The following is a 15,878-nucleotide window of genomic DNA, read 5'->3' on the forward strand; positions in this document are numbered from 1 at the left end:
GTGGCCATCTGAAATTGGTCCCATTCCTTCCTCTACAGTTTGCAATTTTAGTTTACAAATCAATTCTTTTCTCTCCTTTTTTTACATGTCTCTCACTTATCTGATGCTTACAACCACTACTTGCGACTCCTAAGAAAAATTCTTCCCTTTCTTCTTGCGATCCTGAAAAAAACATAATCAAGGAAGTGGTGTTATCCTAACTAGATTACAGGAAATCATTGTTTTGGGGCCTTCCATGCTACTTTAAAGTGCAATTTCAACTTGTTCAAAATGCTGCAGTTCACTTCTAATTCTATCTATCTTGGCATTCTTTGGTTTCATGTTAAAAGAGTAGGAAGTGGCCCAACTATCCAAGGGAAAGGGTACCAAATCACAAGTGAGAATAAGTAATTCCCTTGGAGTGATTTCAAAACCTTTCACTCAAATACACTCATGCACATTCAACAGCACTATTTGTACTCACACTCAAAGTCACGAAAATCCAATGGTAATGAATGCAAGTCCCTTTACATAGTAAAATCATACAACAATGAAATTAGCTCAAGTACAAATTTATTTATCATCAATTCTTAAAAACAATACATTTCATAGTTCGATTTATACATAAAATCATATCCTGCCCTATAAATACATGTGCAAATTATTCACAAAAACATAAAAAGAGACAAAAAACCTGTGATGTAAACCTGACTCATCAGGATGTTAATTTATAGGAATCTTGACAACTAAGACAGGGTTCAATAAACAAGTGCTGGTAGTCCGTGCAAAAGTCTTTCGCACGGACTACTAACACGCGGTCCCGGGATCCACGCTCTCGCGGGTCTTCGGGGTTTTCCGTACATGGGGACCTTAGTGATTTGGTGAGAAATAATCAACTCCACATATAACTGAATCACCACATATCAACAAGTGGGATCAGAAAAGAGGACGTGGAGCATTCAGAACACCACTTCTGGACATACTACGCAGATTTCAGACTGCATAGTGGTGCATACTGATGGTCCGGCCACACAGAATATAAGGCCAAAAAAAAATTCTACAGTAGTAGACATAGACAAGAAGCATAACACTTCCAATACTAATGCTCAAGTACAGGTTCCTGTGGATACTTCTCAACTTAATCACCAAAGCATACCTTATAAGAACCACACCAGATCCAGTGACTTCTTATATGATGCCCCTTCCTAAAAAGCTGACATGGCAGGAACTTCAGCAATGTTAGACTACAGATCTTGAAAAATGTACTCGCTCACTAGCTATGGTGAGTCATATTTTATCAGGGAAAGCTATTTTCAGGGCTTACTAGTGCATTCTGGCAACAGATTGAGCTGGCAAATTACAGGTGTCCAGTTCATTCAGAAAGTGAACAACTAATAAAAATGCCTTTAAATCTTGTTTTTATCTTGTCACATTTACTGTGGGTTCAAAAGACAGCGGTTAAATGTCAGAGTATGTCTTTATTTTGCTGCTTTTTTTATCCAAGAGACTGGAGTTTACTTTTCTTTCGCTGACTTCAAAGTTGGAGAATGTTGTAAAATTAACTGTCTGACAATCGTGCAGTGGTACAGCGAGCGTGTACTAAAAGGCAAAAAATGCTTTATCTAACACAAATGTAAATAGCAGGGAGATAAACTGTACAACTATTTTAAAATATAGCAACAGTTTGTCATTCTCAAGTAAGATGGACACAAAATGTTAATAGAATCAATATAATTTAGAACACTGAACTTATTTTGTGCAAATGGTAAATATTTGCTGAAACCCGATTTCTACATATTATCGTTTGTACGCAATATTGTTTTATCAGTAATTCTGCATGTCAGTGGGAAGGTTTGTGGTCAATTCAATGGAAAATGTGCTACCTGTAAATGAAAGGGCACAACCACATCATGCTTTGGTAAAGCATTTATTTAAAGTGAGAGTTTTTAAACATGTTAATTATATTTAAAAAGTGCACAGTTACCCGAGGGTGTCCTGGCACTAGTAGCTCAACTCTACTGAGATCAAGGTTGCAAGAAGGTGTAGCGGAGGGATTCTATAGGTTAAATAGCCAGTTTTAAGTTCCTTCCTGAAAGCGAGAGGTCAGTCGAGTTCCTCAGATTCCAACAGAGGGCATTCCAAGCTTTGGCCGCACCTGAAATGAAACTTCTCCCCTCCACATAGCCTTCTTCGTGGCCGGTACGCTCACTAGTTTGTCTCCTAGAGAGCGCAAAGTTCTTTTGGGAGTTTACCATTGAAATTGGCGAGTCAAGAATTCAGGATCCTGGCCATGTAGTGCTTTGAAGACAAAACATAGAGACTTAAAGTGCACCCGTTTCCTGATGAGCAGCCAGTGTAGTCTTTGAATTTCCTTGGTGAAAGATACAAATTTGGGGGTACCTGTAGCAAGTCTTCCTGCCCCATTTTGCAGGATCTGTAGTTCATTTAAGTCCTGCTCCTGGATATTTAAGTATAGCCTGTTGAAATAATGCAGCTGTGATAAAATAATGGATGAGACGACCGTTCGTAAACTGTCTTCTGGCAGGAAAGGTTTGATCTTTTTAAGCAATTTAAGGGAGTGAAAGGTGGCTGAGGTTGTGGCGTTTATCTGGTCCTCAAAGCTCAACCTATCATCCACCATAACACCTAGACGTTTTTCCTTCATTGTAGGATTCGAGAGAGTACCCAGATCTGATGGCCTCCATTCTGGGGACCAGAAATCGGCCTTATTACCGAACAAGAGGATCTCAGTTTTACCTGAGTTTACTTTAAGGCAATTCTGTTTCATTCAAGTTTTGACTGCTCCCATGCAGTTATGAAACCTCTTGCACATCCCTACTTCTTGTCCCAGTAGCAGTGACACCACAATGTGAGTGTCATTTGCATGGAGGTAAGACTGAATCTATAGGATCTGATCAGTGGGGCCAGAGGTGCCACATAAACCTTAAAGAGTGTAGGGCTAAGGGACGATCCCTGTGGCACTCCACACGGTAAAGAGAAAGGTTTAGAGTAGAACTACCCTAGGGACACGGTTTGTGTTCTATCAGTTAAAAAAAGCTTTTAACAGCATCCATGCCTTGCCCTTGACTCCATACTCTGACAAACGGTCCATCAGGAGGTCATGATGAACTGTGTCGAAGGCCGCGGATAGGTCCAGTATGCGGGCAGCCTCATCTCCTTGGTCCAGGGATTTCCTAATTTCTTCCGTTGATTTTATCAGGGCAGCCTCAGTACTGTGCCCTACTCTGAAACCATACTGAGTGGGACCCAGTAGCTTATTCTCTTAGAGAAAGGCACTCAGCTGGGAGTTTATTTCTTTCTCAACCACTTTTGCTGGCAGTGGGAGAAGAGAGATGGGCCTAAAGTTATTTGGATCCAATTGATCCAGATTGTGTTTTTACAGTAGTGGGAGTATTGAGGCCATCTTCCAAAGGCAAGGGAAATCGCCGGATTCGAACATGGCATTGAATACTGATGTAAGTGTGGTAGCAATAGGTTCCAGGGCTAGATTGGCCACGGACACTGTACAGGAGTCGTATGGAGATCCCGCCTTAATTGAGCTGAGAAGCAACTTTATAATTATACAAAGTGGGACACATTTCTCAAGTATGGCTCCTATGGCTTGCTTAGCTCCAGTCATCAAATTTCATATACCCTCTTGTGGGAGTTGGTTGAAGGCTGAGAAAATAGCTTCCACCTTGTTTTGGAAGAACCTAGCAATATCTTCACTCAATTCTTGACTTGCTTCGACTTTAGGTAGGCTGGGGTGGCCAGCTTAGATACGGTTTTAAAAAGTTCTTTAGAGGAATTTTTTGTTAAGTTAATTTGATTTATAAAAAGGGAGCTTTTTTGCATTACATATGGCTTGTTTGTAAATAAAAAGGCTTTGTTTATAGGCTTCTTTCTCAGCTGCGGTGTATTTATTACTCCAGTTGTGTTCTAAGCGTTTACAGGTTAGTGTCTGATTTCTAAGATCCTCTGAGTACCAGGGTGAGGTAGGCAAAGATCGTTTGGGATGCACAAGTTTAGCCGGGGCTAACTGTTTGCAGGCTGTCTCAACCCATTGAGTATACCATCTGGTGGCGTCCTCCACCCTTGTGGGCAATGGCCTCTGTGTGGCACTAAGCAGTTCTTGTAGTTCGGTCCCCACCACTCTGTTCCAGGCCCTTGTCTTTATCTGGTTTATAGAGCCCCTGAATATATAGTGATCAACTTGGGTGGTTACTTCAAATAAGATTCCTGCATGGTCAGTCCAGATCAAAGGCATTGTTCCTGGGTAAGTTAAATGAGGAAGGTTGGAAAAAATCCTATCCAAAGTATGTCCTGCCGTATGGGTGGGCTCTTTCACAAGTTGGACCAGATCAGCGCTACCCATCATATCTAGCAGGGCTCTCGTATCCGGATCCATGGGGGCATCCAGATGGAAATTAAAGTCCCCCAGAATGATAAATGAATCGGAACAAAGGCATTCTTCAAGTAATATCCCAAGCAGGGTTAAAAATGAAGTTCTAGACCCTGATGATGGGTACATTAGTATGCCCTTAAAAGGAGTGATGGGACGATAGGCCAACACTGAACGAGAGCGCTTCGCAAGCCGTGTTATTGGCTGTCTCAAACGCTATTTTGAGAGTTCTATGATAAATTATTGCTAGCCCTCCTCCTCTTCCGGTTGGCCTGTTTAAGGTATAACACAAAAAATCAGGGGGAGTGGCATTCACTAGGTCCGGCCCTGAGGCCTCGCCCATCCAGGCTTCTGTGATGAAGGCCAATTTTAGGTCTTGTTGCACTATGAGTGTAGCACACACAAAAACTATGCTTTACTAAGGATCTGGTGTTTACCAAGATACACTTTAGCACATATTCCTTGCATGAACGGAAAAACATTACTGGCCTGATGACAATACTATTAGTGAACTTAGAGGCAAGTCAGGGATCATGTGTACCCTGTATGTGGGCTAGATTTCTATACATGGGGCAAATGTTTAGTCTATTAAATAAAACAAGTTTTTTTGGTACAGCGGGCATACTGAACTCAGATAGCTGAAGATTCTCCTATGTGATAATGAAGAAAGAAAAAGTGACTGAATTAAAATATTTGCATAGGATCACACAATTTGACACCCTTTTGTGGGTCAAGAGCATTACAGTTAGGTTGTGTAGGTTTTTCAAGTTACTAAACCGGCAGGTTTGGTAACGTTTTAAAGATTTTTCGAAGCATGGACTAGTTGGTTATACTCTCACCCTTGCACCACACCATAAATCAACTAGATGTCTGGCGTCGGCAGACTTATTTAGGTGAAAGTTTCTTCCACAATTCTCAACAGCCTGAGAGCTACTGGTAAGTGCCACAAGAAACTGTGATTGCGTGTGAGCACAGTTAATAAAAACAAGCCTTCTTACAAGAATGTCTATTCATTATTTAATGTGATCGTTGGGTCTACAATAAAGGGTTGCTGTCATTATGTCTAGCAGCCCTAAATTGCCCAACACTTTAGTGAAAGAAACTCATAAGGATGGCCATCAAACACTATTCAGCCTCTCTGGCTACAGCCAATGTGTTGAGTCGCACAGGCTTCACTCTTCACCTACCATTGTCAAATACAGACAAGAAGATTCTGGGTGACTTCAAACAGTCACGGTCTGGAATTCCATCAACAACACACAACGCTATACCTTGGGTTTCCTTTGTTAAGTAGTGATTTCCCTACAACTCTTACGCAGGGTGTAGCACCCTGTCATTTGAAAAGTCTTTATCCATATTAAAGGCAGTTCTTCAAATACTGGGTGTCCTCAAAAGGCTATGGTCACTGCCCACTCAAGCAGGCTCATTTGGCTCTTTTCAAATAGTGGGAAGATTCCTCGCAGTAGGAGCTGTTAACCCAGAAAAATGTACAAAAGTTAATGTGTCCTCTTTTCAAGTAGTTCAGCGATTCCGCTGGACCAATAAATTTGTGCAGGGCACCTCTTAAGAGCCATAAGATCTACGCAGACCTCAGCAAAGTTAGAAGAACAAAAACGCACACCAGAAAACCACCTCTGATAACTTCAAGTAAGCACATATACATCAGTGGGCTCACACCATCAGACTGAGACAAAGCTTTAAGTGAGGTGTTGTAGAAGGAAAGGGGTGAGTAGTGCCAAAAGTCCTGTGAACGCATCTCTTCTTGAATTAGTCATTGGGGGAGAGGTAACACACAAAAAGGACCGCTATTGCCTACAGCTGCCCATCAATGGAGGATGGGAAACAGAAAGATGTAACCAGCAGGATGAGGATATTTTATAGTAAGCATGTGTGTAACTGCAGATTTGTGTGGGTTACACGAATAATGGGAACAAATTAATTGACAAAGGTTGATGTCAACTTACTTCAATTAAAACAAAACAGCAGTGGTAGTTTTATTCTTACTTTACACACAATGAATGGCTTGTCACATATGCTGTAGATTCTATTGCCGCCGACCCTCCGACACACACACACTCGTTTTGGACAGTCATAAATGTCTGGCCCGATATGTGCAATTCATTTCATACACACATTTGCCATGCATACCTGTCATTATTTGGACACACGGATCACTACAATGATCTCCGACAGACATCATGTAGAACTGGCCCTCGCTTCATGCACGCGTGTCACTGTATTTTGGGAGCCGCCCCCCCCTCCCCCCATTCTATTAGAATTCGCGGCGGGACGCTATCATGCAGTCCAGATCTGCTAGTGGAAGTGTGCAATTAGCGGGCGACTTCAGTCGTTCCCATAAAAAGTCTAACTTCATATGAATGCAGGAATACATAAACCATGAGCACTCACTGTCAGCCATGCTCCATGGAGTTCATCAAAAGCGAACTTGCGCTGTCTTTGCAGGGCACAACTGTGGCTGTCCACCTACCTGTAAAGGAGTCCGGATAGATGGACTCCAGTGCTTCCAGCTCATTGCGCTGTTCCTCCCGGTAGTCGGTCATGGTCTGCGGCCTCTGTCCATGGGACACGAGGCAGGCGGTGAGGTGCCTGGCAGCTAAGCACAGAGGAGAGCGTGACTGGGAGACGAGGAGACAGCATAGGAGAAGCAGTCCATCCGCCACTCGGTCATAGATTGCACTAGCCTGGTTTGGTTTGTATGTCACATTCCATGCAACCTGATTGGTAACCGTGGCTGCCTTGTTCCTCCCACTCGTGTGTCACAATGTTGTTGTACAAATAAAACAAAATTTCGAGGACCTCACAGGTGGTCTAGGGACATAAAAAGACAATCGATATTTCTGGGGTGAACTTATCGGGTCTCAAATAGGGAGTAGGTTCCCACCTTGAGGCCCGCTTCCCTCGAGCAGCTAAGGCATAGCAAGGTTCAGCACGCGAATGCGCCGGCCATTTTGGCATGGAAAGATTTCGTCATGGAACCTTAGGACTGTGGGCTAAACTGCTCAAGTTTATAAAATATACCAATCGATACTCAGGTTATCAGTCCAAGAGAAAAACATTTTATATAAGAAAATGAGTGCGTAGAAAATCGTGTATAGTAGTCTTTTCTAGTTTTTGAGACACCCATATGTTAACGTTAATTCAGTAGAAATGATAAAAACAGAGCAATCCTATGTAAGTACGAAGAGTTAGTTACCCGCCAGACAGCAGTTAACCAAAATGTCAAGTGCGTTATGCCAACACGGACATACACCGGAAAAGCAGTGGGTTGAATATTGAACTTTTGCGCATGTTCAGTCTTCAGTAAGACGAAGAAAAGATCAACACTAGTACGCTGACATTTGCTTTCAGCTGTCAGGTGTAGAGATGAGTTAGTAAACGGATTCGTATGAAGAGCCGACCCAGCGCTAAGTTAGAGTCTATACAGTTTGTGCTGTATGCTGGAAAGTAGGATCCGAATCATCGACATTTTGGGCTTTTAAATCGCTCAACAAATGTCAAATGAAATATAAGTCTTTGTAAGATTTACATTTTTTTTAAATGTTATTTATTTATTTAATGCGATTTTCTATAGCGCGAACATTACCCGATGGTGTCAGAGCGCTTTACAAAAGAACCAGTTGCTATACATAAGGATTTAGGATTACATGAGTTACATAAAAGATACAAACAGGAAAAAAAAATTGCAAATGTACAAATTGTAAAGTCACACAGGGAAGACATCATTTAACGTTTGTGGATCCCACCTACACGGCTACACCGAGTGCTATTTATTAAAAGTAATAATTTCTGAGCATGACTTTTGAAGCATTCACTGTTTCTCATCACCCTGATAGAGCGCCGGCTCACTTACTCGTTTTACCATTGCTCACCTGGGCCCATAAAAGCATACACACTTTGAACAGGTAAACCTGCGCTTAACCAGTTAAATAACTTTTTCGGACCTATACCTTTGACTTACCAATCCTATTCACTGGTACCTAAAGTCCTAAGGGATCAAGGGAGTTAGCAAGAAAATAGGTAGTATTTAACATTTCCTGTGTAAAATAGCCACAGACTCGGGAAAGGTTTAAACACTTTATCTATGAAAGTTTAAGTGTCAGATGTCCATACTTTTTAGTCAGAGTTTGTTATGATTTAAGCAAAACGGATGCGAAAATTATTTAACAAGACTTTCTTTAAGCATTGAAATATAAAGGAAGGGTAGAAAAGGGAAAACAGTTCAAATGACATACCCACATGAATTTATAGTTACTTAGAATGGTGTGAAGACCAACCCTGGCCGCGGGCTGGGATAAAAGACAGAACCCCGATAGTGCAGGTGCCAGTAGGACAGAACAGGTGAAGACCAGAATCAGGACAGGTACGGACCAAATCAGATCAGGACAGGACCACCTCAGGTCGGGACCGGCACCCGCAGCTAAAGTGTAAGTGTAACACCAGCGTCACACCCCTCTCTGTAGCTAACAGTCGGACCCCGATTGGGTTATCGAACTCCTTCCCAGAATCCCAATTGGGTTATCGAATCTTCAGACAGAGTGCTCCGCCAGCACCTCTGCTCTCGATAGCCTATTGAGTGCGTTGGGTCAGTGATAGATCAGCTTTTCGGACAAGTCGGACAATCTGACTAGCTAAGCCTACCTTAGATATACCATTTTCCAGGGCAGTGTACCACCCCCCCCAATGTTGCAAGTTGTGTATTTCCGCAATTTCATATATTCAAATTAATGTTCCCTCCCATAACTTTATTTTCCCATGCACTTTTATTCCACCCGACAATGGATGTGTCAATAACAAATACAATGTATATGAAGATTGGTAAGTTGTCTTCCTCTCTGAGGGTAAAAGTTCATTTTCCCAGGCGCATTGCAGGCAAGACTGCCACTGGCACAGTTTCAATGCCATGACTCGAGGATTCTTTGATTCTTGTGCGCAGACTCAAGTCTTTCAAAATGAAGTGCAGCAAGATTACATCAGGCCCAAATACGAGCTAATAGCAAAATAGAAGAGAAACATTTTTAGAACAAAGAATAAATGAATGCACTGTATACCACTTATCTCTACTCTATTCCCATCACTTTATCTTAACAACAGCATTTGCTGCACCGTCCCACACAGGATTAGCAGAAGGTTCAAAAGTTCACAGTTGGGCGGGCTCTCAGTGGCAGCAACTTGCTCTGAGCTGCAGCTGCCCGCACAGGATTAGCAGCGGATTCAAAGGTTCACAGTTAGGCGGGCTCTCAGCGGCGGCAACTCTCTTTTAGCTGCAGCGGCCCGCACAGGTTTAGCAAAGGATTCCAAGGTTCAGCGATAGGCGGGATCTCAGCGGTGGCAACTATCTTTTAGCTACAGCGGCCCGCACAGGTTTAGCAAAGGATTCAAAGGGGCCCTGTCCGCAGTCCTCGCAGTAGGACTAGAGGCTCCCGACCACTCGACTGAGGCCTCACCTGCAAGTTAAATTCCTCACACAGGAATTCCGATGGCTGACGGAGTAAAGTCTAATATCCCTGAGACTTCTACTGGAGGCTCTCTCGATTTAGGCCCTCGGGTAGTTTCTTCGGCAAGCTTGGTGAAGGTTTCAAAGTCCTTTCCTCTGTTCACTCTTACAGAGTTTCGTCTTGACATCTAGATGGAACACACTTGGCCAAAATTCCAGTGCAGCATTTTATACCTACAAAGTCTTTGTTCTCTAAGGTCGCAATTCACTGACTCCTGTCAGAACCAGTTCAGTGGGGTCGGCGAGCACTTGGTTTATGAGGCGACATCCTGCCCTTTTGGAATGAGGGGGCCTACTATCAGACACCCAGTGGAAGGTGGAGCCATTATTCACCTTGCCAGGCACTGCCCTCCTTGGATCAAAGAGTCACCCCTCCCTACACTCTAAATATCGATCTCTCTCTCCAGCCAGGTCTGACTCAGCTGGCCCTGCTGCTCCAAAACCAGACAACCAATACACATACACGCAACGGCCTGCAGCAAAGATTTAGGCAAGAAACTACTGTGTTTCCAGGAAAAGCATTTCCCAAAACGTAATACCTAAACGGTCCTTACAAAAAGGTGGCCTGAGCACAAACATACCAAACTCGGAGTTCCTATTGGGTTCCTAGAGCCGTATAGGGGGATAATAAGCAATTCCTTAACAAACACGCTACACAGACACAAGCATTAGAGTTATCTTTTCACACAGTCATTTATATACAGGGAGCATTTGCGCTGGGGCACTGCTTAGCAGTGGCATGGCACCCAGAACATCTACATCCAGCCAACATACAAGACAGAAAGAGTAAATGGGGAAGGGAGACCCGCGCCAATGATGCCAGGTCTAACACAAAGTGACAAAAATTTAATTAGTAGATTTAGAAATATGGAATTTTAAAGCTTTTAGTGAGAAATACCACCAAAAAGCACAAAGCGCTATTGGGGAAGTCCGGTTGTGCCAGACCTGGACAAAGTCACAAGTTCAGGCAGACCATGATGAAGCATGGGCTGGCTACAGGGAATTAGTTAGGACCGCTAAACAAAGTACCATAAATCCTGGTTGTGGAGCATTGTGTGGATCTGCGTCCAAGATGTGTTGCACAGCTGAGGAGATGCATCTGTTCCGAGATGCAGAGATGCTGCGGTGCTAGGTCCTGTTGCATCAATGACAAGGATTGCATTAAAGGGGCTTGGTATGCAATGTCTGGTGTTGAGGATGTGATGCATAGTCGAGGCAATTCGTTGGTTCGGATGAGCTGTGAAGCTGCAAGGCTGAGTTTCATCATCATCGTCCAGGCTGCTGCGGGGAAAGCGTTGCACAGTTTTGGTTCTGAAAGCGATGTGTCTGTTCCAAGATGCACTAGTTCTGCTTGAGGATGCACCGTTCAGCCGAGGAGATGCAGCGGTTCTGCTCAGGGATGTATCGCTAGGCAGAGAAGGTGTGTCAGTTCCATCGGTAAGCAACTTAGGCCCACTTCCAAAGGTCTAGGATTAGGATGACACCACTTGGCAGGGTAACAACAAAACAGAAGGGGGTTCTCCAGAGAGATGATTCAAATATGGGCAGGAAGAGGGGAAGAGAACACCTAAATAGAACATGAGAACCCTGCCAATATTGATTGATAGGTCCCAGAAGGAGGGATCCTAATGATATGGGGGTGGTGACAAAGTAGATCGTATCAGAGTCAGCAAAACATCACAAAATTCAAATACAACTTTTTTTTAGAAACAATAGAGTTGATTTATTTGATTAGAATCTGATTCATATATAAATACATGTATGGAGTAAGAAACAAATAAGCAGCATGGCATTACAATAAACTTCACACAGGAGCTAACATTTATTCGTGTCCCACACTCTACCACAGTCATTCACTAAAACATACACTCACTCACAAGCTCACTCACTAAAATAATACAGTCACACACAAAACAAGCATTTACAATGCAACGGTTTCGCCTTTGCCAAAGTTAGAGCTATTTGCATTGTAAATGATAACATTTTTATTTGTGTGTCTATCGCATCACCACAGCATCACTCAGCACCACCACAGCATCACTCAGGGGCACCACAAGCTCACTATGCGTTACCACAGCATCACTCAGCGCCACCACAGCATCAATCTGTGCAACCATTCAACAACTGGTTCAAATATGTTCTCTCAATGTTTCAAGCTTTATTACAAATGTCACAATTTTTTTTTTATTTCACTTCTGTTCTTGGATTTTCGTCACAATAAAATACATTGAACATAATCTTCACAAAAGTTATTTACAAAAGTTTAAGCTATTGCCATTATAAATTACAATAACTTTTATTTAAGTATTAAATATTTTAAAAAAACAAAAGCAATTGTTAATTGTACTATCAATACATCTAAGTCACGTAAATACTACACATATTGCATTACAAAGGCTGTAGGTGTCACATTTGCGAAAGTTATAACTATTGGCATTGTAAATGACAAAGCTATTAGTTTCCCTATTTTCAAAACCAACACATAAATAAAAAAATTGTCATTTACAATACCAATAGCCCAAACTTTCCTAATGCGAGACCTATTGCATTGCTTGTGATCCTGGGAGTTTGTTTTAAGGAGCAGGGGAAGATATGAGCAGAGTTAAAGGTACCAAGATTTTGGCACCGCTGTCCTAATTTAGATGGAGCACCGCAGTAAAAGAATATTTGCAGAGATAAATAGGCAGTGTAACTTGTTTGTATGCAAAACCCATAATAATTGTGACAATACATAGTTCGCAAGGCGTTGCTTGAGTTGGCGACTTGACTGAGTTAGATCGATTAATGAGGGGGCAGAAATGTCAGAAGAGAGGGCTGCTGTGTGTAGGTTGTGCACTAACAGGAGACATTACAAATAATGCATCTTGATTATGTTGCTAAAAGCTTTAGACAAAGGAGGATATATGCCCTAATGGCTACATCTTTGCCACCTGGAGACCAGTAGCTTATTCTCACGGATTTCCCTCAACTAAGCTGGGTCATCCTTGACTTATAACAATTTCCACCTTAGTCGGCAATCTAGTCTCTACAGAAATAGGGGCCCTTAGAAACAAAAAAAATCACATTTTAAGCATTTTTTACAAACAGGTCAAATGTCATTAGTATTTCCTCAAAAGGAGATAATATTTTCATGAAAATGGTACAGTTGGAACCTGTAAATATATATAAAATGTGCCCAATAAGGTCTGTAATATTTGTTGAGCAAAAAGCAACAAAATGTTAATTTGGTGAGGATTTAACATATTTTATAAACCAGGGCTCTTAAATGTCATAAAATATCAACTTGACCAAGAGGCGAGATGCTTTAAAAACCTACTTGACGTGTAAAAAAAAATTGTTTGGTATACAAGTAAAACACATTTGTTTTTTTTCGTCCTATCATATCACTGAAGGGACACGAGATAGTGTCGGACAGCTGAGGCACACGATAGCTAAAAGTGTGCCTGTTTTTTTTCAGCCATAGACCGGCTAAGGTCTTATGTCCTGCAACTAAGGTCTTATGTCCTGCAACAAATCAATACAGTAAAGCTCCTCCTGTTTCATTACATGTCACAGAATGTATGCATATATAAAGGTATCATCCAAGAATGGAGGACAAAATTATGTGACATGTGGCAAAATAATGCAGCAAGATAGGACATTCAGCGGAACACTGCACCAGTATTATGTTGCCATTTTACCACATAAACAGCAGTGTCTGCAAAAGACACTCCGTATTTGTACCAGATTAGCACCCAAATACAGTGGGGGGAGAGGGTGAGGAGCTCACACACAGAAGCAACCAGGGGGAGGGGGTGAGGAGCTCACACACACAAGCAACCAGGGGTGAGGGGGGTGAGGAGCGCATGCACATTAGCAAGGAGGGGGAGGGGGTTAGGAGCTCACGCACACACGCCAGGCGAAACCTAAAAAAGTAGAGGTCGAGGAACATAATAAAATAAGGTTGGGCAGGCCATGCCCCTTAGATCCCGCTCACTTCATCCACTGGGATAACATCGACCTGGACAGCAGCAGCTCCAAGCCAAATGCCTCCAAGAATGTCAACACAAGAGTCAAACCCCATCCAGTCTCGCTGCGATACCGACAACAGATCCAGGCCTGACGACAATCTGAAGCACTCAGCCCGGCCCCCCACGGCTCTCGCAGTCACGTCACTCACAGAAAACACTCATCGACGCCAATAAAAATATCCCAGTGAGATCAATCTACTCTCGCTAATAACAAATAGAATGGGCAGCGTGGCAAAGGTGCGAACAGAAGGCGCGTGCCCAGCTGGGGGTACTCCGAGAGCTCTAGCTCAGAACACCATCGGGTACAAGGCGCCCCCGCGATCAGTTCTCTCAGCGGCCCCATTCCAGATCTGAGAACGGCAGCACGCCCCGGGGTTTAATTAAAAACTCATTTCACTGCAGCCGCCGCCTCCAAGGATGCCTGAACAGGGGCCGCTTAAGAGGCAGAGGCGAGGAACACGGGAGGGGGCCGTGATGCCACCAGTGAGCTATCAATCTAACCAGAGTTGTACGTTAACGGAAGCTGCGCATAAAGTTGATGTGTATGGAGGAAGGTATGCAAATGCTGTAACCACTCATTCAAAGTCTCAACTATCGGTCACTACCAAAACCCACCCCGTTCTCCAAAGCCCCGAATCCCAGACTTACCCTGTCACAACAGGCGCCATCTTCAACAAACTCTCGCAAAAACTCCAAGTCTCGCGAGATGCTACCCTTCCCCCGAGAAACGAAGCGGCAGACGCTCAGACGGGAGAGAGACACGACAGGCCAAAGGCAGACACTTGCTTCTACACATGCACGCCTGCTCGTGCGGGCACAAAGTGCAAGAGAGAGAGAGAGAGGGCATTCTCAAGGCGTGGGAACTTTTTCGAAGCACCGCGAGACTTGGATCGGGTTGCCTAGCTTCAAAGTATAAATCGATGGGAAGGATCCGCACTGGACATAGTGAAAAGACTAGTGTACACACGAAAAAATTAGCAAACAAGGCGGCGGCGGCCGTGTTTAAAGGTATAACCGACGTAAAAGCTGCATAGCCGGTAACGATGTAAAGGCGGCCGCCACCTTCCTTTTGTATTTAATTGCCTACACACATGAAAAGGAGAAGGAACAAGATGGGATGGGAGTGCGTGTAGGGATTCAGGGGCGTGTTTTTCGTGCTCTCCCCTTCCCATTGGCTGGAAGGTAAAATTCCAGCCAATGGGAAGAGGAGAGGGCGGTACTTAAAAAAAGACACGGAAACACCCCTGAATCGCGTTTTCACGGGGAAAGCGTGATTGACAGCCAATCTCTTACAATGGCTAGCCTCCATTTATGGAGCTAGCCAATGGAAGACAGAGGCAGGACTAAGCCCCATAGTGTAGGATCATAAGATTTCGCCCTGGGCGGAGCACCTGCTTCGCAGTTGCTACGGCCAGGTCGAAACCTAAAAATGATACAGGTACATTATAGCCTGCAGATGATGAATTTGGGACTGCTCGGATTTAATTAACAACACGGAGGCCAGACAAGATGGGTAGGGTGGGTTAATAACAGCTACATTAAAGGCCATCCATGTAGGTCACGCCGACGCGCGTTTCAATGCAGAGCCTATTTAGGCTGCACCTTCATCAGGGCAAGAAGGACCAAGGGGTGGGGACATGCACACTATTTTCTTTAGAGTGAAGAATGAGGTTCTTAGGAAACTCAGGCAATGTCAAAGGAAGTTTTTACATCGAGGAACAAACGTAGGGGGGGGGGTGTTTTAGAAGGTTCGCGGCATGACAGGTTCCTGGTGTTCCTGATAGATAAAGGTATTTTTCTTCCTATGGACGATACAAGCTGGATAAGGAGAATTTTTGGCAGATGAAAAGACAGGTTGAGGCGATATGGGGATATAACACCTAAAATCCGCAGTCAACGCGATTAACGATTCCACTCAAGCCAATTCGGGTTCCCATGTGTGGCAGGAGAGGGAAAATTCGTGAAGGACAGT

General features: G+C 43.4%; 1 protein-coding gene across 1 annotated transcript in view; it reads right to left on the reverse strand.

Annotated features, from left to right (window-relative positions):
- The window catches only part of RWDD1 (RWD domain containing 1), a 138,416-nt gene extending 131,175 nt beyond the window's left edge, over window positions 1–7,241 (reverse strand). Inside the window, exon 1 of the mRNA XM_086926805.1 lies at window positions 6,870–7,241. Within this exon, the coding sequence (XP_086782931.1) occupies window positions 6,870–6,942 (73 nt within the window). The 5' untranslated portion in view covers window positions 6,943–7,241. The remainder of the gene's footprint in view (window positions 1–6,869) is intronic.
- Between the last annotated feature and the right edge of the window lie 8,637 nt (window positions 7,242–15,878).

The sequence above is a fragment of the Lissotriton vulgaris genome, chromosome 6 (assembly GCF_964263255.1).
Source record: "Lissotriton vulgaris chromosome 6, aLisVul1.2, whole genome shotgun sequence".
NCBI lineage: Eukaryota > Metazoa > Chordata > Amphibia > Caudata > Salamandridae > Lissotriton > Lissotriton vulgaris.